The sequence below is a fragment of the Helicoverpa zea genome, chromosome 23 (assembly GCF_022581195.2).
Source record: "Helicoverpa zea isolate HzStark_Cry1AcR chromosome 23, ilHelZeax1.1, whole genome shotgun sequence".
NCBI lineage: Eukaryota > Metazoa > Arthropoda > Insecta > Lepidoptera > Noctuidae > Helicoverpa > Helicoverpa zea.
The window spans coordinates 8,477,234-8,502,026 of NC_061474.1; the positions used below are offsets into that span (position 1 = coordinate 8,477,234).

Below are 24,793 nucleotides of genomic sequence, written 5' to 3' on the forward strand. Positions count from 1 at the left end.
AAGACTATTCTGTTATTGTAGTATTAAATGTAGTGTGTATTTGTAGATGTAATTAATAGCAAATTACATTAATTGTCTAGTCTTTGTCTAAGTTTTAAAACTAATCGTCGTCTTTCTTCAATGTTTAGTTTGCAGGCATAATCCTGCAATCATATTCCTACAAGGCTACAAAATACCCAACTATAGTGTATTACCACACCACAATGAATACACATGCACAGAGTTTTGCTCCGGCGTAAACTTCGCAACTTCGCCAGTTCAAAGTCGACTTTATGAAACTCTACGAACAAGTAATCCGTCAAAAACATGGTACACGTATCCAACAGTTTTAACTAACTTAAACTACTTTAGTTTTGGCCAAATTTCAGGTTCCCTACACCGAGCTACATCGGCTAAGACTTTGCACTGAATTTGTATGTGGAGTTTGCTCTATACATACGGAGTTTGATTCTGTTTACACTATGTACGTTAGGAGAGTGAAATCTGTAGTGTGAGGGGTCCTAATGTTAAGAGAGGTGTTATTATGTATGAGTAAACGGGCCCTTAATTGTTGAGACATGAAGTAGTTATGCTATTTACGATTACGTGTGAATGTAATAATGAATATAAATAGTTGTTTTTTTATGACAGTTGTTAAAGTGAATAAAACATATGAACAAATAAAGTTCTTTAGTTAAGTACTTCAATATTTTTATGAAAATATTAAACACCAATAACTCAACGGTCATCAGTAATTAGTAATCTTCAAGAGTTTCCCTCCATTTTTCTTTGTTATTTATGTGTTGTCATAACTATAAATAGATAAACGTTTTATATTGAAGTGCTTGTTAAGCAAACAGTTATCCAATCATCCGCCTTATCGCACTTTATCGGCAGCATATAAATTGAATTACATAATTAATTCTCGTATAATGCGCGGATATCCATGTATTCCTTACATAAATTATCTCATTTATTGTATTAATATAAACTGAACAAAAACTCTAAGAAGAAACTAGCACGCGAAGTACGAAAAAAGAAATTACAAATGCCGGTTACGCGTACAAATACTACGTATGTTAACATTTCCATAATCAAGGGTTAACGTGTCCTATCAACTTATTAACATTACGAATGATTCAGGACGGAAATGATCGCTGAAATATGCAAATTTTAAACCGTTTAGCCCTTCGCTGTACCAATTTAGATATCGAAATTGGCAATTATAAATGTAACCTTTCCTCCTTAATGCTTCAGTTAGAACTAATCCCTTATCTGCAGTTTGAAACCCCTAAATAACACATTTGAAAACACACAAAGTTGTTTGAAACCTTATGAGAAATTTGTTCCCAACTACTGGAAAGTTCATGAAATTCCTGTATTATATGTTATTAGTAAGTACATAGATAGGTAGGGTACACACAAGAGTCAGCGGGGACGGTAAACTTTGTTGCAAAAGATTTAATGGAAGTTAGTCTCTCTTTGTCTTAGTTTGGCACTCGTCTGGTCGCCCCGCTCCCGTTTCATAACTTAACGCGAATTCAGGGCTGCTGGACAATACATAACAATTTTCTTTTGTGACATTTGTACTGTTTGTTGCAACGTTTCGTGAGCACTCTGCGCAAATATGAGAGTTTTGACCGTTGCAGGTAATGTGTAGTGTGTATGTGTAGTCTCGTTTGTGAAAAACTTTTATTTCTGTCATATTCGGTGTTAGTTGTCGCTATATAATGTTTTTTGTTTGTTTAGAGTTTAGACTATCAATTAAGCTTTATAAGCACGGATAGTGCAGTCTCAGTAAAATCATGTTCATGTTCTAGCAAATTAGCAATATCTTTGGCAAAGAGACAGCCCTGTTCTCAAATGTATATCTAGGGGTTAGTCAAAAGGGAAGTTTTATTGCTCGTGAATTTCATTATAACTTTGCGAAGCTCTCTCTTCTCTTAATGCCTTTAAACGAGGATTGTTGTCTAATTTGTAGGAATTATGTCGAATTTCCCCCACGGGACTACTACTTGGATGTTATGAGAACACGTACGTATTAGAATATGCTTTTGTTTTACCTATAATTTGATTGTCTAACTAATATACCTTAGAAATAACAAACGCGAACCTTGTTAATTTGTACACTTCACGAGCTCAGGCTCTAGCTTATTTATTTTTTAAACTCAAAAGACTGTTTAGTCGAGAAAAAAATGTCACATTCTTACACATGAATAAATGAGCGCTGGAGTGTCAAAAAATGTGTATGATAAGTGTCATTCATTATGTTCAATGTTCCAGTTTGTTCTGTTTTAACCACTGGTTCGGAAAACTGTCAATGAGTATCAAAAAGAAGCATTGAATTTAAGATTCTGAAATTAACCCATTCTTTCACATGAACTTCACAGCCATAAAAGATCCATTGAAGCCATTTGAGAGCGGAATTAGCATAATCGCACTGTGAATCATGCAGTATCTGGAATGACTGGGCTTTTTATTCCGACGCATTATAGCGCGGCGCATGCACATAATATGAACGTGTCACACGACTGATGTCATCATTCATACGGCTAACAAGAATATTGAGAATTTATTGCTCGCTTCCTTCCTTGTAGAACACTTGAAAGTTGAACCGTCTTGAGTTGCAAACTACAATTTGTTACAAATGTGAAATGTAATTGCGATTCCCGATAGTTTCAAACAAGTTATAGAATAAAAGCTTGGTATTGAACATGTATTGCTAGGAACGTAGACTGCGCAGCACTGAATTTTGGAGTATATTTTGTGTTATTCCCTTCCAAATATTCAGTACTACGATTTAATTAAAACAATACATCAGAACCGACTGGCAAACAATGGAGCGGGGCTTAAATCAATATCTGTTCTTACTCGAATGAGGCTACAGCTTCATCTCAGGCATTGTATTTGCAATACTCGGTCTTAAATTCCACTCTATTCGATATTTGAAAGTTCTATCAAGAAAATCGTTGAGCCGCATTAACTCATCGATCGCAAGGACGAAGCTAATCAAGAAGGATCTCTGCGAAGCCAATTAACCGGGTCACACTACTATCCTCAATAACCATAAGTTTAATCCGGTTTAGTTTTATCCACAGCCTCACGACTATGTAGGGTCTAAGTGTTTCTGGATCTCCGCCAAATCTAAGAGCCTCCAACGCCATTGGAGCACCCACTTAATCGGTTCCTGATAAAAAGTAGCCTCAATGTCCCCGCTGAGGGTCAATCGAGCGTAACTCTTACATAATCTGTACCATGGCATTATAGATTTTATTCGCTAAATCGTCTTGACTTTCGTTTGAATCAGATGGAGGAAAAATTGTTATCAAATATGGGTTTTTGCTAACCGATTTTGAACATGGAGATTACAAAGTGTGAAAATCCCAATTCTGAAAAACAAATAATATGACAACAGTGACAGATGGAAATCCACAGTTTTTCTACTATATGCATGCTTCGTGGTATGGAAGGAGCAGTAAGATTATGACACGTCACAAGTTACCCGTTGGCCTCGAGGAGAAAGTTTACTCGGGCGAGTTCGTTCTCTCGCCTCCCCTCGCCCTACAGTCTGCGCAGTTTGCAAGTTCGTCCGCCCCGCACTCGGCAAACTAGATTCTATGATGTTGTGTTGCTAGATGAGATACACGGTTCATTGCTTTGTTGGTATTGAGGTTTTGTTCGACTTCGTGTATGAATACGTATTGAAGATATATCTTAACCATTACACTATTACTTGAAGCTTCATACATAATAACTGAATCGATTCTGTAGTTTGTCTTTGCAGACCGTGATTCTACTTAAGTAGTTTTTTGAAACTTTAATAGCGTTTAAGCCCTCTCTGATCTTCCAAAAGAATTGTATTGAGGCGATAGCATCTTTATTGAGTCCAGTGAAACAAAAACTAATTGATCTATTGGGTTTTTATCTTCACAAAAGAGCCAATAAAATTCTCTTTGCGTGGCCGCTTCCAGTACGTTTTTTCTGCCCATTCTCGTCGCAAGTTAGTCGGTCGCTGTGTAACTATCGAACTACCGTTTCAACTTGTGGAGGCGAATGGTAAATGTAAAGGGGAAATAATGTTATCGCCCCGCGTGTCGACTTTTGGTCCGACTACCCCCGAGTTTTGAGACTTTCGGACCTACACAAACAAGCGAGTAAACAACTTTTTTCTTGTTACGTCTCCGACAACGAAGTTTGCGGTACTTTAGTTTTGTTCGGAGGTTTTTGTTAATTATGAATTGTTATTATTGTAATTAATTCGTATTGTTTCGACTTTTTCCTGTTTGTATCGCAAAAGAAAATTACGTTTTTCATTTTGATGATTATTCAAAGTATTTCTCTGGTTTCCCTCTTTACAAATTTTGTTTTCTTTAGATACAATCACTCAAAAGATTTAAACAACATCCATTAACGTAACGAAAAATGTTTTTTGGCTTTTTGAAAACTTTTTCTTATTTTTTTTTCCTTTTTGAAAACAGTTGAATATAGCATTTAATGCGGTCTATAATCTACATCAAACAAATGTAAATATCTCTATCTATTTTCTATACTACCCCCTAACGATGATACTTGTTGGCACCAAGCACAATGCATCAATATGTAACTTCATTAATCTCAAGAATGCACGCCACAAACTGCCAAACTATGTAGAATTACCTCATCTGCGCCCACTAACAAGCTAAGGCGAAAGTTTGCCTGTATCTTTGCTTGGTCTATAACAGAAAGCTTCCAGACTATCAAACTCTTGTTCGCTAACCGTTGAATATTCAAATTGATCCGTCTTGTATCCACCTACCGTGATGGAGTGAAATTCGGATGGAACTTCGGAAATAGGTCGCCGTGTAATCTCTATCGTGAGAAATTATGTTCCATTCATCAAAAGTGTGTGGTACATGGACTGATGGTGCCGTTTGGTTCAGTAATCAAAGTATTTGATATGTGTTATCCAATTTGTGATCTTGCTGTACGGAATTTTGATTAGGGGTCCCTATCAGGAACGATTTCACTTTTTGGTTATCCAAGAGTACTGAGCTGTGTAACATTAAAATTTTCGTCGGTTTGAGGAGTTGTATTTTTGGGCAATCTAAAAGGTACGACACAGTTTCAGTTTTGTTTTAGGAGTTCGAATACGACCTACTTTCTCCAATTCGATAGTACATATTTATTCCCAAATTATGTAGAAACGCTGATACATAATTTGACCCTCCTGTGGCATTAAAACGTTAATTGTTAACCGTTGGTTCACCTCAGAAATGGAGAATGATTGTATCAATTAAAGTGTGTAATTCTGAACGAACATTTGCTCTACGATATTATGGGACTGTAATTAACCATTTCCGTGAAACTACTTCGTTTGGTTACTATCCCATTAACGTACTTAATTACTACGATAATTACCCGTTCAAACTACGTGCGAATTTCCAAGAAAAAGTACATTTCCATCAGTCAATCACCACCGTGTATTGAATCAATAAAACCTCAGCACGTACGCTTGTATAGCGTTATTAATCAAATGGTAATTGGTCATTGTCTTATCCGCCTACATTACTCCTGGGAGCAAAGCAATCAATACCGTCTCAAAGGGATCGCTTGTCAAAGATTATCGTACGCCAGTAAATTATCATGTTTGTGCGACTACCCTCGGAAGGACGAACACAGATATCTGTAATTAAACATCGCTTTCCAATTAACGAACTGAGGCTTACAGTGTTCCCTCAAAATGCTATCAGGGCCGTACACGGTGAATCAGTGTATCTACTTCGGAACCGGGTCTGTGTCTCCCTCATCTGATAATATCGGCGACTAGTTCGCTGTGGTCGGACAAAGCGCTCCTATATCTCCGATGTTGCCGGTGAAAGGGGTTTTATTTGACGTTCATGGAAAATGGCTTCGCTTAAAATGATCGATTTCGTAAGCGTTTGTTTGAGTTCAGTTTCATATTTATGTACTTAAGTTATTAGTTCATTTTAGTTTGCTTTTGCTTAAACTGAGTTCCTAACAGGGATATATGTGGTTTTAATTATTAATTATTTTCGTTTTGGCTTGCCAACTTGATAGTTTATCAAAATAATAATTGTAAGATAATCTAATATGATTCATTAATATCCGTCTCTGTGACGTCATAAAAGGAAAGCCACAAGCATCAGAGTAAGCCTTGCCAAAACCAGTCGGCGTTGTCTCTTAGAACAGTAAGTTCGCAAAGCCAACCTCAGCAATCGATAGTCCAACGACCCGAGGTGCAATAACAATTTATCGGTTTCAAGTAACCATCGCCATTCGACGATAAGAAAACGTTTTCCCAACGTTAATTAAACAGATAGCGATGTGGATTGCACACATATATCTGCCGGGACGGCAATTCGGCCGGAGTGGATTCCACCGTTGAAGATGCATGCGGTCTTTACGCGACCGTACGACCAGGAGCGAAGGGTTGCAGCTTTCAGTTCACTCGAAATTCCCACTACATTCCAGATTTCTTTTGCTTTGAAAGAAACCAGCAAATAAAACACTGCCTGAGGATGTGGTTCTACTAAGATGTATGAACGGAATAAAACTAAACGTAACGGAATAAAAGCGGCGAGCTCAAACAAAAACACTCGCTATTTTATTACTGGTAACAGTCATATTCACAGTAATTTTATTTTGTTCATAAACTCGAACACGAAAAGAAAGTACGTCAACCGCAAATTACCGCGATAATTGAAAGTACAATTATTACAATACGGAAATTGAGAAAACCAGTCTCTTAAGAACAACACACGGAAGTACTTATTATCTTCACATCTAACAAAAGGCAGGCCACTCAAACTGATTCATTGTAAAATTGGAAAATAACAGAGTCCATTACTCAACCAGCTGGCTTTACTGACAGCTCAATATCCTTATCAACAGCACTTATCTTATAATTGAACGTAATGTTTTTACAGTTAACTGACTAACTGTTGAAATCTTGGGAACGGTACGTAATCTTACACCGCATAAGGCTCAGGGTTGTCCATATAAAACTGTTTCTGATTGATCAACTCAGTCGTGTGTCAAAGTTGTCATGTTCCACTAATGTGCTGTAGCTAACATGAGTTGTTATAAAAGGCACTTAGTTTCTAAAACGTTATGTTGTTAGCTTCAAAAGGAAAGCTTTCGAAAGCTTTTAGAAAACTCATTGTTAAATAGGTTCACTAAAATGTTTTGAAAATACGTTTCTGCATCAACTTCAAGATAGATGATTGTATGCTAATGTTAGCATTCCCCAAACAATGTAAATAAGCTGTAGATACCTAAGCAGTTTTAGTTTCCACTGAAGATAAAATCGGACTGAATAAAAAGTCCATAAAACTCGCAACTTTTACACTAGATCCAGTTTTATTTTTCAATCTGGAAGCGATATGCGTTTAGACAACGCTGAATTCGGAATTTCAAATGAGTCTAAAAGAGCCATTTCTGTGAATTTACATCATTATCTAGGTGTGTTGCAGAACGCTTGTAATATATCTTATTCGTATAATGACCTCCAAGCGATTATATTTGTAGACCGTTAATTGGTAGACACGTACGCTACGTTATTGTAATATCACGTTTGTTATGTCTAAAAACGACTGTTATCATCCCAATTGTCGTAGAAATAAGTTTATTACGCAGTGACCCTATCGCGTGACCGCAGTGACCCTATCGCGTGACACGTGACGCGATCAATGGTCCTTTCAATTAAAAGTTTGTCGTACAGTTGTGCCTGCAATGTTCAGCCGAGTTGTTCCCTCGTCTCGACAGATGCTTTTTACGGAAATTACAACGGCACACTTGGCTCAGATGTACACGCCTCTCTAGTACACTCCCGCTCACAACTTTCAGTTGCAACGCGAAGTAGATGAGAACTTCGCGAGGAATTTTATGAATCGGTGATCTGTTTGCAGTTTGCTTGCTACCCTGACCTGTTTAGTCTAGTAGTTTCTACTTGTTTTTGTGCTTGTAAAATGGCTTGGACGCTATTTAAGTATATTACTTCAGGCTTACAAAGTTACAACGGCTCGCCTCCGCTCCGTAAGTTGTGCAGTCGCGCACACTAACTTTCAGTTCCGAAGCGAAGTTGATACGAAGTTTAGAGGGATTATGGACGAAGTGATCTCTTTGATTGGTTGCTTGACCTGATTAATTTTGTAGTTTGCGCTCGTTTTTCATGTTTACATAGCGGTGGGTGGTAATTAAAAATAGTTTCGTGTATGTTGCTCATAAGTCATTCAATTTCGAAATTGATGGAACGTAAGGTTTTAATTTTGTAATTGAATAATGTTTGTAAACTAAATATCAGTTGAAGTAACTGTCAGATATATCTTCAGTAGTTATTTCAACATTAAAGACCCGACGGAGTTTTTAATTTCGCTAATGAAATGTTTCTGTTATCGTAATTCTCAGGGTCTATTCTGACTTTTGTATGTTTAATGTTTTGATGGCTTTAAAATGTTAAAAGGACATAAAGTAATACAGTTCTAGTGTCTTCATAAAAGACAGCTCGTCTGCCAGTATTTAAAGACCTATTTTAACGACGCACATTTCCTATCCCCTTTTGTCGGCGCACCATCTATAGCGCACCATCTATAGCGCACCAAATCGCTTACCGTGTTTACACATACTTGCATTCATGCCGTAATACTGTACGTGTAAGTTTGTAGGGAAACAATGCAGGTAATGCCCCGCGGCACTAAACCGACAATGTTGTGCCGGTCGCTGTTTATAGACCGTAAAATATTACGTCGACGAGATCCCGGCTACGGCCAGACGCGGCCACGTTAAACTAAATAACGACTTAGACCACCAACGTAATGTACTTTAATGGTATTATGTATCATTTTATACTTTCTGCTATGACCTTTATCATCGCTTCTCTTAACCTTTCCCATAAAGGTATTTCGACATGACGCATCCTTTATGTCGAAATATATCTGGTAGGATCTACCTTTGGTTTTAAAAGATCTTATTATGACGTACAGATCGCAGTTAGCTAAAGCGTTGTAGCATCTAGAAAATGTCGTGAATTTGATTCGATCTTGCTCAATTCAGAGAGAATCTCACTATTAATTTTAATATGTAACTCCAAATAAATAATCGAAAAAACTAATAAGATCCATCATTTGTTACAGGTGCAGTGAAAGCATTCAAACGCAGTGATCAGTGAAGTTGCTATAAGCAACGCCGCTACCTTCGTGCCGTGTGTCCATACAGTGTGGTGTGCGTGTGTGCGTGCCGGCTGCCTAGTGCCAGTGACAGTGCCAGTGTGTGTGTGTGCGTGCGAGCGTCCGAAGTGGCGCCGACGCAGGCGTCAAGTCAATGCCGGTGTGCCGATGGAGCGGTGATCGCGGACTGACTACATCACAAGAGCAGCGCTGGTTAGTTCGACTTTCAATCCTTTAGTCAGAATTAGGGATTCAGTTACTCCCTAATTGCTGATGTACCAAAAGAATAAAATGTAGGTAAAGAAGGACCAAAAGCAAAAGACAAAACGCAGTTAGCGCTACAATTGCTATGGGATTTGCCCAGTCCCTTAAAATAATGCTACAAGTAGTCCGATGCTTAGTAAGACAATGGGTCTAATTGCAAATAGTATGCAAGTATAGCTATCTTGAATGTCAAACTTGAATTAAAAGGCGGCGAGTGATTAGAATAAGGACATGTTAGGAGGCGTACAAAAAACTGGCATACCGTAGAATACCCGATATCTGGGATTCCACATCAAAATGCTGCCAAGTTGGTATCCAAACACCTAGTAAAGGAATTTGTCTTGAAAACACTACACCGTACCTTTTAGGCTTGTCTCTGGTATTGCCTATTTATGTCCATTAACGGAGTGACCACTAACTATCTCGCCTGTCGGCAGCTATTATGCTTAATGCCATCAAATTACACTTAAACAACGCCATACCCGCTTTTGGTATACGCGTAACTATCGTAGTTACACCTTTTAAACTGGAAACTTAAGATCCTAATCATTTATGGTGTGGGTAATCTAAAGTGTGTAGAGTCAGTTTCAAAAGCCAAATTCTTGGTCTAATGAAGTTATAGATGTAAATTGATCGAAACATATAAGCAATGTTAATACGCAGTGAAATAGATGGCATAATGAGATTGTTCAGCAATCAAGCTCTAAATTATTATTAGCCAATAGTTCAACGACTTTTTAGGCAAAAACATAATTGAGTCTGATTAAGGATGTAGGCGTTCAATCACTGCTAATTGACACATTACGTACTTATTATATTATCATAACGGAAGGCGCCTTAATCAATCACATTAACGGCTAAAAGATTAGCTGCCCTATTCAAGAAAACAAGTTTCTCATTATGGAGATCTGAGAAAAAATGTGTTGAGTTTATTATATAGTACCTACTTACCTTATAAAGGGTTACTTAATTATAAAGGGTTTCACTATTCAGATATATCTGAAACTTAAGTTTATTCTTTACTTATAGTAATTGTGAAGCCATAACAATGAGAACTGGTCCTCTTTATCTTGTGCTGACTGTGGCCTCGGCTACACTACAATCAGTTTTGGTTTTATATTATTGCCAGTAAAAGTATTCATATACACAAGTATTCGTATACACTTGTTAGCAATCCAATATTCTTCTTTTCGTTCACACAAGTTTTGTGAAACAGCCCCATCCAGTTTAGCGCCACCTGGCAAGTCTGGTTTGTACGCCTCAACAACGATAACTTATTGTACACGAGGTACAAACGATAATAATATTGAATGAAGCAATTGCTCACCACACACGATAAAAAACGTGTTATTATTTATTACACACGGCGTGTTTATATTCTGTCTCCTCGCTATGAGCTTATTATCAGTTTTCTTGTGAGACATTGTAATAACCTTATCGTTTATTAAGCTGTGTTGTATTTAAATGATAATTGCATTAATTAGCACGGGTACGTGATATTCGCTGCAGACTGCAAAGTCATTAAGGTCCTATGCAGTGCAATTCTATTAAATTATTGCACAATAAATAGCTTCATCTGTCGACAAATATTGCATGACGGCTGCAATAATGTCCAACTAATGCGAGAGTTGCTCTGACAGCCGGTTGCATAAAAATATTATGTTACGGAATCGTAATATGTAAGCGTTTGACGTAAAAGTGAGTGTTGATTATACTTTCATCATAAGTACATGTCGACAGTTCGCTTTGTAAAAATACATAATGCAAAACTTCAATAACGGGTACCTTAAAAGAACATACGAATTGCTTGAATTTGTCGTCGACCGTCTGTATACTCTGTATGTATAAATAGTAGTCACCTTAATATTGTATGCATCATCTCGGTACAAAGACCGATACTGGCACTAGACCTTTCCATAATAAATATTAAACGTGGCGTATAAACAGACGACACAGGTGCAATTTAACGAGCATTCGTGTACTCTATAAATATCGCGTCGAGATAAGATAGCCGGCTGTGCCTACGGGAGTCTCCTTGTCTACTAGCGAATCAATAGAAGTTAGTAGTAGAAATGTTTCTTTTGAATTTGTTCCAACGTCTAGTAATCATTATTTCGATTTCTATTTATACACTATACAAGTACGTTTTAAAACGGTGATGGTAATTATTGTTGTTATGGCTTTGCCAACAAATAACTAAGGGTTTATTGAAAATACGGCTTCCACGTGTATGTGACAAAAATATCTGATACTATTCAAAGAAAACAACTCAGTCGTTTAGTCCAAATATTTCTTTACACGTTCAAATGTATTGTATGCCAGAAATATCCAACAATATCACACTCCCACATAGTGCTACGTTATTACGTTTATTAAATACCAATTACCGTTATTATACAGCACGTGCCAAATACGAGTTGGCAGCTCTCGTTCAAATCGTTAAAGCGTATGCACCCGATAGACACGTTTTCCCTTTCATTTGACATAATTATCATTGTATTACTCGTAACAGTTTTTAAGATAACGCCCAACACAGACACAATACAAATCTAATTAGTTCACACCGCACCTGTGATTTAACATCCTGTCTGATAAATATTACAAGTGAGTTACCAAGATAGATGTTTATCTTGCTATCCAATATACGTACGATAGTTATTTATATCACATTAGCTTGTGAACGGACTGAATAAATGCGCAGTAAGTAATAAATTATAAGTTCTATCTATACATTTTCATTCATGTTTATATTCACATCACATGTATTAATCAGTGACTGTGACTGTATAATTGGTATTAAATAAAGTGCAGTGTGTTGTTGCTAACCGATATCGATACACGTTAAATAATAATATAACTACTCCGTGTGATAATCAACAAGAGGGCCAGCAGATAAAATATTTCACCGACATTCAAGTATCTCGTGTATTTCTGCAGGACACATTTTCCCATCGCTATTCGTTGGCCTGAATTTATTCGAGTTCCACGCTCTGAGAGCTCTCTAAATATTTCACATACAAGGACAACGTTCTTTATGAGATACAAGAGAAAAATCTCGGTTATACGGCGTTCTTGACCACGGGGGATAAAATATCGCAAGTATAAACCATCAAAGCGCCAAAGGCAGGTCTTTTATAAAAATACTTAACGTTCAAAGAGCGGAGTACTTTATATTTTTGATGATAAAATACGAGAGAATTTCTGCGATACTTTATGAGTTTCCAAAGAGCTTCTCTTGCTCGTTTTGCTAAAAATTATATTTCACAAATTGGTTTATTCAATTGAGCTTTATCAACCTTGGTTAAATAGAAAGACTTAGCTAAAGAATTTCCACTTGTTGTGTGAACACATTTGTAGTGATGAATTTATAATTTAATTAAAAGTAATTCGTAGTCCTTATTTTCTATTCCTAGCAAAACTATCATGATAATTCGTTCTAACAAGACAGTCTTATTAAAATGAGTAAATTCCATTTGCTTAATTGAAGGTTGCTTATCCTATGTTAGAAATTATAGTTTCGCTAAATACAGATTACTGGAACTACCCCATATTCGCTGTAATACAAAAGTAAGTGAATCTGACTATGACCGTCGAATAAATAAAATATTTGACCTAAAATGGTTTTGGTATGTCCTTTGTTCGACCACTTGAACTAGTTTTGAAACGTCCGCATTCTGCACCATGTCGTCCGACATCGGAAATATTTGGTGACCTACATAGGCTACACACATTCGTTTAGAACTTGCAAAGATTAATTTACAAATGTACGGAAAAATGCTGCGTGGGACCACGAGTGTCGAGTTTTTCCTTTAGCTAATTCCACAACGTTAAGCGTGTAATAGTTCCCTTAACTTTTGAGGCCGAGTTCATGGTCGACTATAAAAACGTCAAATCGCTGTTTTATATTTTTTCTAAGACCGGCTTCGTAGTTTTAGAGCTTATCAAGGTCGGAGTAATAAAATAGTGTAAAAGTTATTAATCACTTTGTGTAATTTGAGTGAAATTTTCGGTCAAAATTATGTAACACTTTTTTTACTAAACTGGTTCATTTCTTTTTAAAAGTAGCATATCTTTCAGCTTTCACCAAGTCAAATGATCCAATAGTTTCTTAGAACCTCACAATAGTCTGGGTGTAATAGCGCAGATGGTATCGTACCGAGGCGAGGGGATCGTGAAAGTTGCTTTTTTATTATTCACCTAGCTCGCCTTGACCTCTAAACAACTCTTTCCAGCTGAGAACGCGATTTAAAAGGTAATGCGCCAGATCATACCTTTTTAAAAATGCATTTGTTTGACCTTGACCCATATAAGTACCAACCCTTTTAGCGGAGATAGTACCGAAGCTGGTTTTAGGGTAAATAATTTTAAAAAGGCTTGTTGACCTTGAACTACATAGTCATTTCACTTCACAGTACTTTTGCAAACTGGAATGATCGTTATGCAACATTTTATGCATTCGAAACAATAGGCATGATGACAATTTTTTAAATTCCTTTGTATGATGTAGGTATACGTCTATTTTATATGAAAAATTATTAATTTTAAGAAAATGCGAAGTTTTTTTATCAAATAATTGCATTTTTCTCTGTCCACTTTGAATCCGGCGCGAAAACGCTTGTCAGTGTCATGTCGTCACTTGTGACGTCACGACTGAAATTACAAGACGCAAGTTTGTAAACAACGCTCGTGCAATAATTAAGTTTTTTGTGTTATTAAATATGAATTCGAAAGGGCATAGGTGTTGTGGAGTCCCCCAATGTAAGAACACATCCAAAACAACTCCTGATAAGTTATTTGTGTACGTTCCTCATAATAAAAAAATACGAAACAAGTGGCTTAAACTTGCAAGGCGAGATTCAAAAGCAATATTGCCCAGGGTACAACTTTATTTTTGTGAAGATCACTTTGATGTAAGTTATTACATAGTTCTCTAGATTCTAGCATAGTTTACAATGTAAATAACTATTTCGAGGTTAGGTTTCATCTCTCATTGTTTTTTAATTAAACTAGTATACTTACATGGAAGTTTTAACATTTCTAAATTCAGCTGAACAAAAATCTTTATTTGATGCCAAAAACTTTCCCACCATTATGATATCAATTCTAGGCCAAATTAACGCTGTTTGCCTTGATAAATCCGGGCTCCATAACTCGTGTTATAAACAATTAATTAATTAAAAACAAAGATCGCAGTGGAAGTTCACAATAACGAAATGTGACGTTCGCGCGCTTTCGCGCGAGTTGTTTTGAGAGATGACGTCACGAGCTCTGATTGGTGTTCAAGATATCATGGCGGATTGCCTTATTTCGTAATTTTATCTTATAAAAATACATATTAATCACATTATTAATAAAGAAAACAATGCGCGTTTTATATTCCAAGCTTCAAGTTTAATTTAATAAATATATTATTTTAATGATTTTTGATTACTGTCATCATGCCTATTGTAATGCATTGCAATGCAAATGCAAAAAGATATGCAATTAATATTTACTCTTACGATTATCACAGTCTTATCCGATATCTGAACTTTCCAAATCCCAATAATAACATCACAGTATTACTTCTCTCGCCTACAAACAGTAACTAATCCAATCTATTTCCTCTGTTGACTCACAATCGCAACTCGAAGGGAAAAAGCAGCTGACACGATTCCTATCTTTCCCATGGCGATAGGGAAATGCTGTAGCTTCCTTATTGACATGAAAATGTGCCGTTGTATGTGACACCGTGCTGCGGTATTGTTTACACTGTGAAGTGATACTGTTTCGTTCGATAACTGTAGGTTCTTGGTGTTCTTGCTTAGATAGGAAAGTACTAGTTTGTGGTGTGTTATAATTTTGGAAGGTGAGAAAGTATTGTCTTGTTATATAATTCACAGTAGAGAGGCTACTCTTATTTCTTCTGCTTATTGTTGCTGATTATCACGTAATTTATTGATTTCTTACTAATGGCCAATTATGCTAACGGTTGAAAAAGTAATCGATCAATTAAAAGAAAACTTGATTTTAAATACGAAGCCGGAATTCACTGAAACCTCCATGTCAAATCTGCTTGAGTAACTAAAAGTTTTAGGAACAATTCTCAAATTATGTTATATTCGACTATAGGAAGGAGGTTAGTTTCTCTTTCACTGTTATCTTCTTAGAAATACGCCTTAAACCGTAAGTAATGGTCACTGATCTTTCTTGTTACCTCTGAACCAAAAAGTCATTACTTTCTATAACACCTTACCCTATCTAGTTTATCACATCAAGTTTACCACAAAAAACACAATCTACTTAACGTGTCAACGAAACACGTGTTGTCGGCGCCTCAAAGCCCATAAAATTACATGTTGGCCCAATAGATTACGTTCTCGCATAAATAATGTTAGCTCCTAGTGCCTGCGTCTCGTGCCATCAAAAGTTAATTGAATTTCAGAGTCCTGCGGCACCTTCTGTGTCTTTCTATATACTGCTCTGATGATCATAAAAACCTTTTTTCTTTTTATGTACTTGAATTTTACTGTCATCGGTGTTTAATTGATGATGGGGTAAAGTATTAGAACTGTTTCGTTTGTGGCCATTTGTCGAGGTAAAAATCGCGAGAGAGTGTTCGCTTTAGCTTACTGTTTATTCGTCAAATATATTCCCTTTGTTTTCATCGCTGTGCATATATTGTGCCCTCCCCATTGAGTAATATTTTATAACAATAATGCCTGAATATTACGTATTTATCAACGTACATTATAAAATAACTAAAGTCTCACGGTCATTAATACAACAAATTATCCTAAAAAGCTGTGTGAACCAAGTTGTACTGTCATACGTATATCAGTTAGCGCATTAGCCACGCATCGAGTTATGCAATAGCTTCGAAGGTCAGTCACACACTCGACATGACATGAGACAACTGCACTACGGCCTATCAGTTCCTCTATTATTCTAGTATTTGTGTAATTAATAGCTGTTAAATATGACTTTACTTGAATCTTTTGTCATTTAAGGGTTTAGTTTCAGTTATCTTCATTTAAGTATGTGTTTCGTCTGTTTATCTAATTTGCGCATAAGGTTGGAATTTCACATGACACGGGGTTGGTAGCTTTTGAATGTAAAATGGTAAAAGTGACTAGGTACGTTTCATTTCATGAGAATTAGTGTGGGTACAAAAATCATTATCAGAATGGAACGGCCGATTAGAATTGTAGGCGTGCTTGTAATACTTGCTATCGATGAATGCACTGTAGTTAGATCAATGATTAAACTTCAAACTAATTCTAATATTAGCCTCTACTACAACGTAATGGACTTCAACAGAATGATAACAAACGATGTAGACGCTGTGTCTAATAGGGTTTGTGTTTCTATTACAAGGTTTACACATCTTACAGACGTATACGTTTATAATTTAATTCAAGTTCTTACAGCTCATAAATATTTAAAATGGCGTTTTCTTGCACACAAAACAATAGACGGTCGGTTGTAAGTTTACATGTAAAAATGACCTAATAATATCTTAGACCTAAGTCTGAAAGTAAGTGTATCAATATCAACCGACAACCTAAATATCCCTTCAACTTGTTCCACAAAGAATTATCCTACCATCTCGTTCGCGTAATAAAATCAATTCGGGCAATGTGGATGGTACAGCTCTCGGTACATAGCCAGTGAGCCACCTACTACATATGTGGTATTGCGATCGTTAAATGTAACTTATTGCCGTATGTGGTGGCGTGGCCGAGAGCCCCGGCTACGCTGGGGGCACTTAGCGCCGATCCGGGTTCGAGATCAGCTAACCTTGTGCGATATACGATAGTTTTACTCTAGTTTACGATACATTATTGTCGGTCCTTTGGCGATCGCACGATCATTATAAATGTGATCGGTTACAGGCGCTATCGATCTTGAAGACATTAGGAACACTACCGTTAAAGTGATGGTCCTATACGTTTCAGAGTTCATTTTATTTTGTTGTGGTTTTCTGAGCTGTCAGGGCTCGCTATAAGGCTACGACATGATGTGGACGTTAGTATATAATTATCTAATTATTGTAATCACTGTCATACCTTTCATTACCATGGATTTAAATCTTATTTTGAAGAAGAACTCTTATCTCTTGTCGTAACGTAAAAGTAAGTTTAAGAAAGTTGCAATAAGATCAACTAGTTTATTGGCAGTTCTGAAGTCGTCAGATCATCAACTGGCTAGGTCACGACCGTAACATCAATGATGCAGAAATAAACAATCGGTTATTCAATGCAGCAACAACAGTTATGCAATGCCGACATTATATTTTATCAGCAACGATGCACACGGAACGTAAACAGCTGTTTTGTATACTAAACAAACTCGTTTGAATCCCTTTGGCATTCCGTTCACCTTCCGCATTTTGATGGCTACTACGTTTGTTTAGTTGTAATACTGTTTATCTATGACTTACGCGTATTTTACACTGTTTCGCGCAACTCCTAGTGGGATATGCTGACAAAGTCAAATAGTGCTAAGTTGTTGTTCTTCAACAATCTTCAATGTATATCAACTTTTCTCAACTTTCAGCGGTTTCGATTTGCCTATATAGTTTGTGAGGAAGTCTACTCCCAACTATTTATTTATTTACTTTTATTATTATGCACGATTGTCTTTCAGAAGTTTCGAATGTAGGTCAATCGATTTCAGTTGCTGTTCCACTGAGATTTGTTATATTTTGTGTGTTTGAAATTATTAAACTAGCGTATACACATTACACATGTTAAAGGATGTATTATTTATGCATAGACCAACCTTGGTACTACGATCGTATGTAGAGAGCGAAGCGCTTAACCGCTATGTTAAACGGGTGTTTAGATAATTTTGGGATCTATAATTTATATCTCAGTTTAGTGTATCAGTTTGCACAGGAATGTAAATTGTAAATGTTATATGTACAAACCTCTTACAAACGGCACGATTCAACTGGTTGATGAGATGTGGTGGAAATTAATATTGATTTAAGTTTTAAATTAATATTAATAAGTTGCTTTTGTGTCTGTGCTCAAAAAGTTGGTCAAAGTTCCTCGTTTTATCCACCTATCATCTTTGATATTAGGTAAAAAATTTTTTTGGAATCTGGAAAGCAACGTAGCGAGAGTTTTTGGAATTTCTGTACTCTTACTGTTGTGTAATAGAGTGCAGTTCCTTAACTTTTTGGATCGAACAGCTGTTTTACCGAATTCCCTATTGAAATTCCATCGACCGCACTACAAAAGAACCACACTGCTCTCATTATACCGGATTTTCAAACACAGCATGCGCCTTTATATTCTAATGTCAAGCGTTCACGATAAAACAAAACGCATAAACCAAAGTGCTGCCAATAATGCATTGTATTTAAACGTAAAGCGAGCCTTTCAACGTGGGTAGGATGCTTTTGTTGCTCTTGTCACCATTATGCAACTTATTGCCACTATTTTCAATGTATGTCATCGGTTAAGTGTTTTGGTTTTTGTTTCAGGGGACAAACGTATAATCGAGTGCATAGAATATGCTTCTTATATCCGATTTTTTATGAATTTGTACTTTTATGTGGTATGTGTGAAGGAAAACATCTTATGGAAACCTGGACTATTTAGTCTGAAATCACCAACCCGCATTGAGCAAGCGTGGTGATTAATGCTCAATCCTTCTCCTTGTGAGAAGAGGCCTGTGCCCAGCAGTGGGACGATAAAAAGGCTGTAACAGTAGTTTTATGTAGTCAGAGAACGAGAATATCACCGGATACTGTTTGCTTAATATAATTTAAAAAAACTTGAATGAAATTAACGTAATAAAAGCAGATACGTATATGAACCGTGACTGAACTCTAGCATATCTCATAGCTCATCTTGTTTACATTTACAAGCCATCAATATCCTAAATAACATAGACATAGCATTATTAATAACATGTTATTAACTGCCATCCGGCAGCTAATGACTGCCCAATACAACCGCCATGCTTTAATGTGCATGAACCTATCATTATCACTCAAAACCATAGCGTTCGTACAGGTTATTTATTTACTAATCAAAAATTGAATATGGCCATCAAAGCTGACGTATAGTAAAGATATGTAGTGGACGTTTTTGGTTGTTTAATCTTATATCTATAAGATACAAATGTTATAAAGCTGAAGAGTTTGTTTGCTTGAAAGCGATAATATCAGAAGGTACTGGTGCAATTTAAAGAAAACTTTCAGTGGGAAGAATTCTTTCAGGTGTTTTTTTCTTTCCAACTGGGATACTCCCACGCTAGATTTTTTGTAATACTATTTCATTTTCCAGCTATTGGTTAATTGATTTTCGCATTTAGGTCACTATATTGTTAACCTATATACTATAATAAACTTATTTTGTACTTTATTCGCGCGGATAATAATTTATGCATATAATAGGCAACTTTAACTACACAATATTTATTTTATTCACACGTTAAGATATTGTTTTTGCCCTTGTAGTCGTGTGTATAAATATGATCAACATCATTGTATTAACTGGTTATGAAGTGCAGTGCAAAGTATGCATAGAAGGTACTATATAGGACGGCACTGACCTAGGCTAGTGCGTATCGTGTTAACCCTTGCATTGAGACTCTGTAACCGGTGCATACAAGGCATAATAAATGTTATAAACGCGAGGACAGTAATTCAATGCTGCATAAATTACGTTTTTAGAATATTTGATTTAACATATATAACTAGAACACAATTACATTGTGTTCTAGTTTTTATGAGATCCTTTGATAGATGTTTAATTGTTTATATTGATATGAATGCATAAGGGAATTTTGTTATGTAAAGGTTTATAAAAGATATCGGCTGAATAATAATCGTAAATGTTTTAAGCGAAGTTAAGCTTAATATTAACAAATTATTAACCATCGTAAGAAGGTCGAATCGAAAAATCGAAGGCCTATGTATGTAACTACAAAGTGCTCTACGAATGTGCATTTATAATGCTTTAACTGAAATACTAGTTTCCGTTCTCACAAAACTGCGCGCTACTCAGAAATGTTGCTAGAGAATGCGTCCAACAAAATATTTTAAATGCATTTCCCTTAGTGCAATGTTATTATCACTCAATTTACTTTTAAGTGTTATTTTAGTCGCTAAGAAAGAGTTGTGTTTACAATGATAATTGAATATGAAAAGAAACTTGTAAAATCAAGAACTTTTCAGGGCTGAATTCAGTAACAAAAGAAATCATTGATATGTTTGTTCGTCCCTTTGCTTAGGACGATATTGGGCTGGAATATCAGTTATTTGTCTTCCTTATATTTTACTATTGTTGCTTATTATTCTGTTGTATGTTCCAGGTGACGCGCTGCGTAGCGGTGATTAAAGCGGCTCTGCCGCTTTAAATGGACAAACGCAAGATGCTGCCAAAGAGAGCGCGTATGGATAGCATGCGGGGTCCCATCGCCAACGGACCCTTGCAGTCAAGGTGAATATCGCACTTATTTCTAATTAAACTACCCAGATCAGATACATAATGTAGTTCCTAGTATACAAGTTACTAGTCCTGTCAATACGTAAACAATGTTGACATGCCCAAATACTTATAACAATTTAGTATACAACCCAAACTAACTCCGTATAATGAAATCACATAATTGTAGAAGCGGCCACTGATTTAATTCAATCACAATCCACAATCAGAAACTCAAACAGTTTACCAAAGATCGAATCTAGCCGAGTCGTTCATCTAATTCGTAAGCTGGTCGCGAGTGAACGCGGGTGGCAACTTAACAAAGCGACGTCCGTCGTCTATTGGGCTCACTCCACTTATTCTTTTCTCGCGCTAATCCTATTTGGTTTCCATCAAAACTTGCCCGAAGGGTTGCCACCCCGCCCCCACACCACTGGGTCGACCTCTTTGTTTGCCACCAAAATCTGTTTTCGTCTGCCCCCGGAAAAGTTTGTTGGAATTCTGAAAACTCCCTCCTTACCCGCCCGGAATTACTTTCCCGTTTCGCCGCCCGAAACTTTCCCCGGCAATAATAATAATTCCGCTCCGCTATGACGAAAGTTTAAATTATTAGTTTAATCGTACTGGTGTGCTTTAATTATTCGCGGCGGGGTCCGGGCGACGCCGGGGGCACGTCCTCTCGTCGTGATTAGCCAACTTGTCCCCGACTGCTATCCCCAATCTCTCCTAGTTTCCAATATTTGTCGGTTTGCTTAGAAATTTAATTTGTCCATTAATTTTGGTTTGTCTATTACTAAAGCTAATTGGCAGTTACAAACTTGTAATTTTGCTGTTCGGCGTATCTCTTAATCTAAATTGGACTACCCAAGTTATTTAGTACTAAACTTGAATGCTTTTAGTGTTGCAGATTTCCTTGCAGCTTTCCTTGGTATTATCGATTGATTTATTGTGTAGTTCGAAGTATTATTCGGTTTAATTACTAAAAGCCATTCATGTTCAGTGTCCAAAAAGATAGCCGTTTTAAAGTTGTCAGTATTCGAAAATAGCATTGAAATTCTTATTCTAGTTTCTAATTAAACTACGTGCTATCGATAGAAAGAGACTTCTCGAGACAGACGTGCGTCAATCAGACATCAAAATTATTATACAACAAACGATAACAGAATATAAATAACCACAAAAAGCAGTTTGCATTAATATGCTATTAGTAAACATTTACATGCTAATGTTTTTATATTGATAACTTTTAATTAAATCCCACTTTGAAGCGTAATTGATATTCGATACTGTAATTTATTTCGTAGTCGCAGCATATTTTGACAGCAAACGAGCAATATTAATAGATTGATATCTAATTTTAAAATTGATGTAATGATATACCATCCATAATCACAAGAAAATAGACATGAATTATGTTAAATAGATTTTGAATTGATCAGGCAGATTTTGCCGTACCCTTCGTATATTCTGACGTAGCAAGAGACATACAATCAAACAAGCATGAAAGACAAAATAAGATAATAAAAGTCATAAGTTTAAGTATTGAGCAGCTAACAATGAATCACAATGTTTCTTTATAGTACCTCGTCGAGTAATGAATGACTGTAATTAGTTAATTACAAATGAAATAGCTTCGTTCCATATCGCTTCATTTATTGTGTAACTCCTAATGCGCATTTGTTTGTACGCCCCCATATTGAACTTATTGCGATAAATGAAATCTAATTTATTTGAGAATAATTTATTATTGGAAAGCATTTACTCCTTTCCTGCTTATAAAATATAATAGCCCTTACGATGTTTCGCAATAAACGGGTTGTTCAAAAAATAGTAACTTCGTAATTAGTAGAACTATATATTTGATTATTCCATACGTTTGTCCATATCAAATGCAAAGCATCAAAAATCTATATAGAAAAACCCAGGTAGTACCAAGTTCGAGCAATCAAATCCGCAGCCCTTAAAACCACAATGTAAGCATTAAAATAGACGACCTCACAGGAAGTTGTTTAACCTATAAACCTAATACCATTCCGTCGGTAAAACAACATGGCATAATCCAAAGTGTTAATAGCTATGTGTAAAGAGCTGGCTTCGTTTGTTTTTGCCAGCCACCGGCAAAAGTTCGTGAAATTGACGGCCAAGCTCCAATGGCGACCCGTTATAAATAGAACAGGAACGCGTTTGCACGTGTCAACGGTCAATTTAGGTTCCTACTATTGATTTAAGAGCGGATATAATTGAATTCTGTTTGTTAATGCTTTTTGTTGATCAGTTTTTCGGTTTGGTCGTGAAAAGGGTAGTTGTTGAAATGGGTTACCGTATTTGACGTGGGAAAGATGGTAAATACTAAATATTTAAACTTTGTATCAGACAATACATATACGCAACTTATATGTATAAACAAAATTACACTCACAACAAAGAAACGTAAAATAGTTATCTTATTTAAGCTGGCTAACGTTATCACATCCAGTTCAGAAGATGTTTATTCTGGCGACTGAATTTCAGTTTTGCAGTTTTGTTTGCTGACTTTTGTTTTCTTTCCGTTTTGTCTTTTCTATTAACTGTGCTACTTAGCTCATTCTTGTTTTTTATGATCTTTATTTCTTTTACTTACTTTTTCTCTTGGAATTCCATCGTGCTTGATGGAGTTATGTACTATATTTTTTCTTTGTATTGGTTGTCGGTCGTGAGCTATTTTATCACGTATGTATGTATTGTATAACGTAGTATGAGTATGAATGGTTGGTTGCTAGCGTGCTACATTAATAATGTCAGTAAAACATTATCGCTTGATAATGTTCGTGAGCGTTACGTAGGTACTATGCATTTATCACTTTTACGTTTTATGCAACGTCTGCGTCATTGTAAAGTTTTACGATGTTATTTATTTATTGCCACTGGGTTATTCGCTATCAAAGTACTTTCTCTCTACATTGTATTACTATACTATGAAGAAAGAACTACACAGGTAAAGTCATTTTCTGTGAGACCGCATCATAAATTATGCATTTAGTTCTCGCATATTTTTTAACTTGAGCAAACTGAAAACTTTCAAAGTTTATCAAACTTTGGAACTTGAAACAACTATAACATTTCAAGAATGTTATGTTATCTTTGAAAATGGTTTTAGTTTAGTTGGAACTTAGTTTTGAATAATGTTGAAATTGTTAAATAACAAGTTTTTGTTATAAAACATTTTTAACATTACCTGACTGTTGTCTTAAACCATTTGATCCAACCCTTGTTTGTTAAGAATATTGCCTGAAAGTGCTTAGTTCTGCTGTTATTTCGTAAAATATCACATTCCTAAGATATATTGTAATTTTCCAATAATTGAAGGATTATTAAGTTATCCCCATTTCCGACTTGCCCAATTTCACATGGGCTCTTTGCAGCATATATTTTGTTAATTTATATAATTTTACTAATTAATGTTTTATCATTTCCAGGCCCCTAGTGGCGTTATTAGACGGACGCGACTGTACAGTCGAGATGCCGATACTAAAAGACGTGGCGACAGTCGCGTTCTGCGATGCACAGTCAACCTCGGAGATACACGAGAAGGTGCTCAACGAGGCTGTGGGTGCCCTCATGTGGCACACCATTATACTGACCAAGGAGGACCTGGAGAAGTTCAAGGCGTTACGGATCATCGTCCGTATCGGGTCCGGAGTTGATAATATTGATGTTAAAGCGGCTGGGGAATTAGGTGAGTTTTCTTATTGGTGTTTATTTGATTTTATCAGCGTTTATTGTATAGATCAGTCTAATTACAGAACTCATTATGAATAACAAAAATAATTGCGTATCCTTTAATGAATGTTGTTTCGAATCTGTCTGATCTACGATCTAATAGGGGTTGTATTGATGATTTACCTGAAAACCGGAACCTATTTATGAAAAACCTATTAAAGGATCCTAGAAACTGCTAAGTATTTTCTTATTGGAGATTAACGG

The 24,793-nt window shown here is 36.2% G+C and overlaps 1 protein-coding gene across 5 annotated transcripts in view; it reads left to right on the forward strand.

Annotated features, from left to right (window-relative positions):
* Positions 1–24,793, forward strand: part of LOC124642078 (C-terminal-binding protein) — an 87,581-nt gene that overhangs the window by 56,130 nt on the left and 6,658 nt on the right. For all 5 annotated transcript variants that reach the window (XM_047180375.1, XM_047180379.1, XM_047180378.1 and 2 more), the window contains 3 exons: positions 9,111–9,356; positions 20,718–20,845; positions 24,286–24,545. In XM_047180375.1, coding sequence (XP_047036331.1) covers positions 20,763–20,845; positions 24,286–24,545 — 343 coding nt within the window. In that variant the 5' untranslated portion in view covers positions 9,111–9,356; positions 20,718–20,762. The remainder of the gene's footprint in view (positions 1–9,110; positions 9,357–20,717; positions 20,846–24,285; positions 24,546–24,793) is intronic.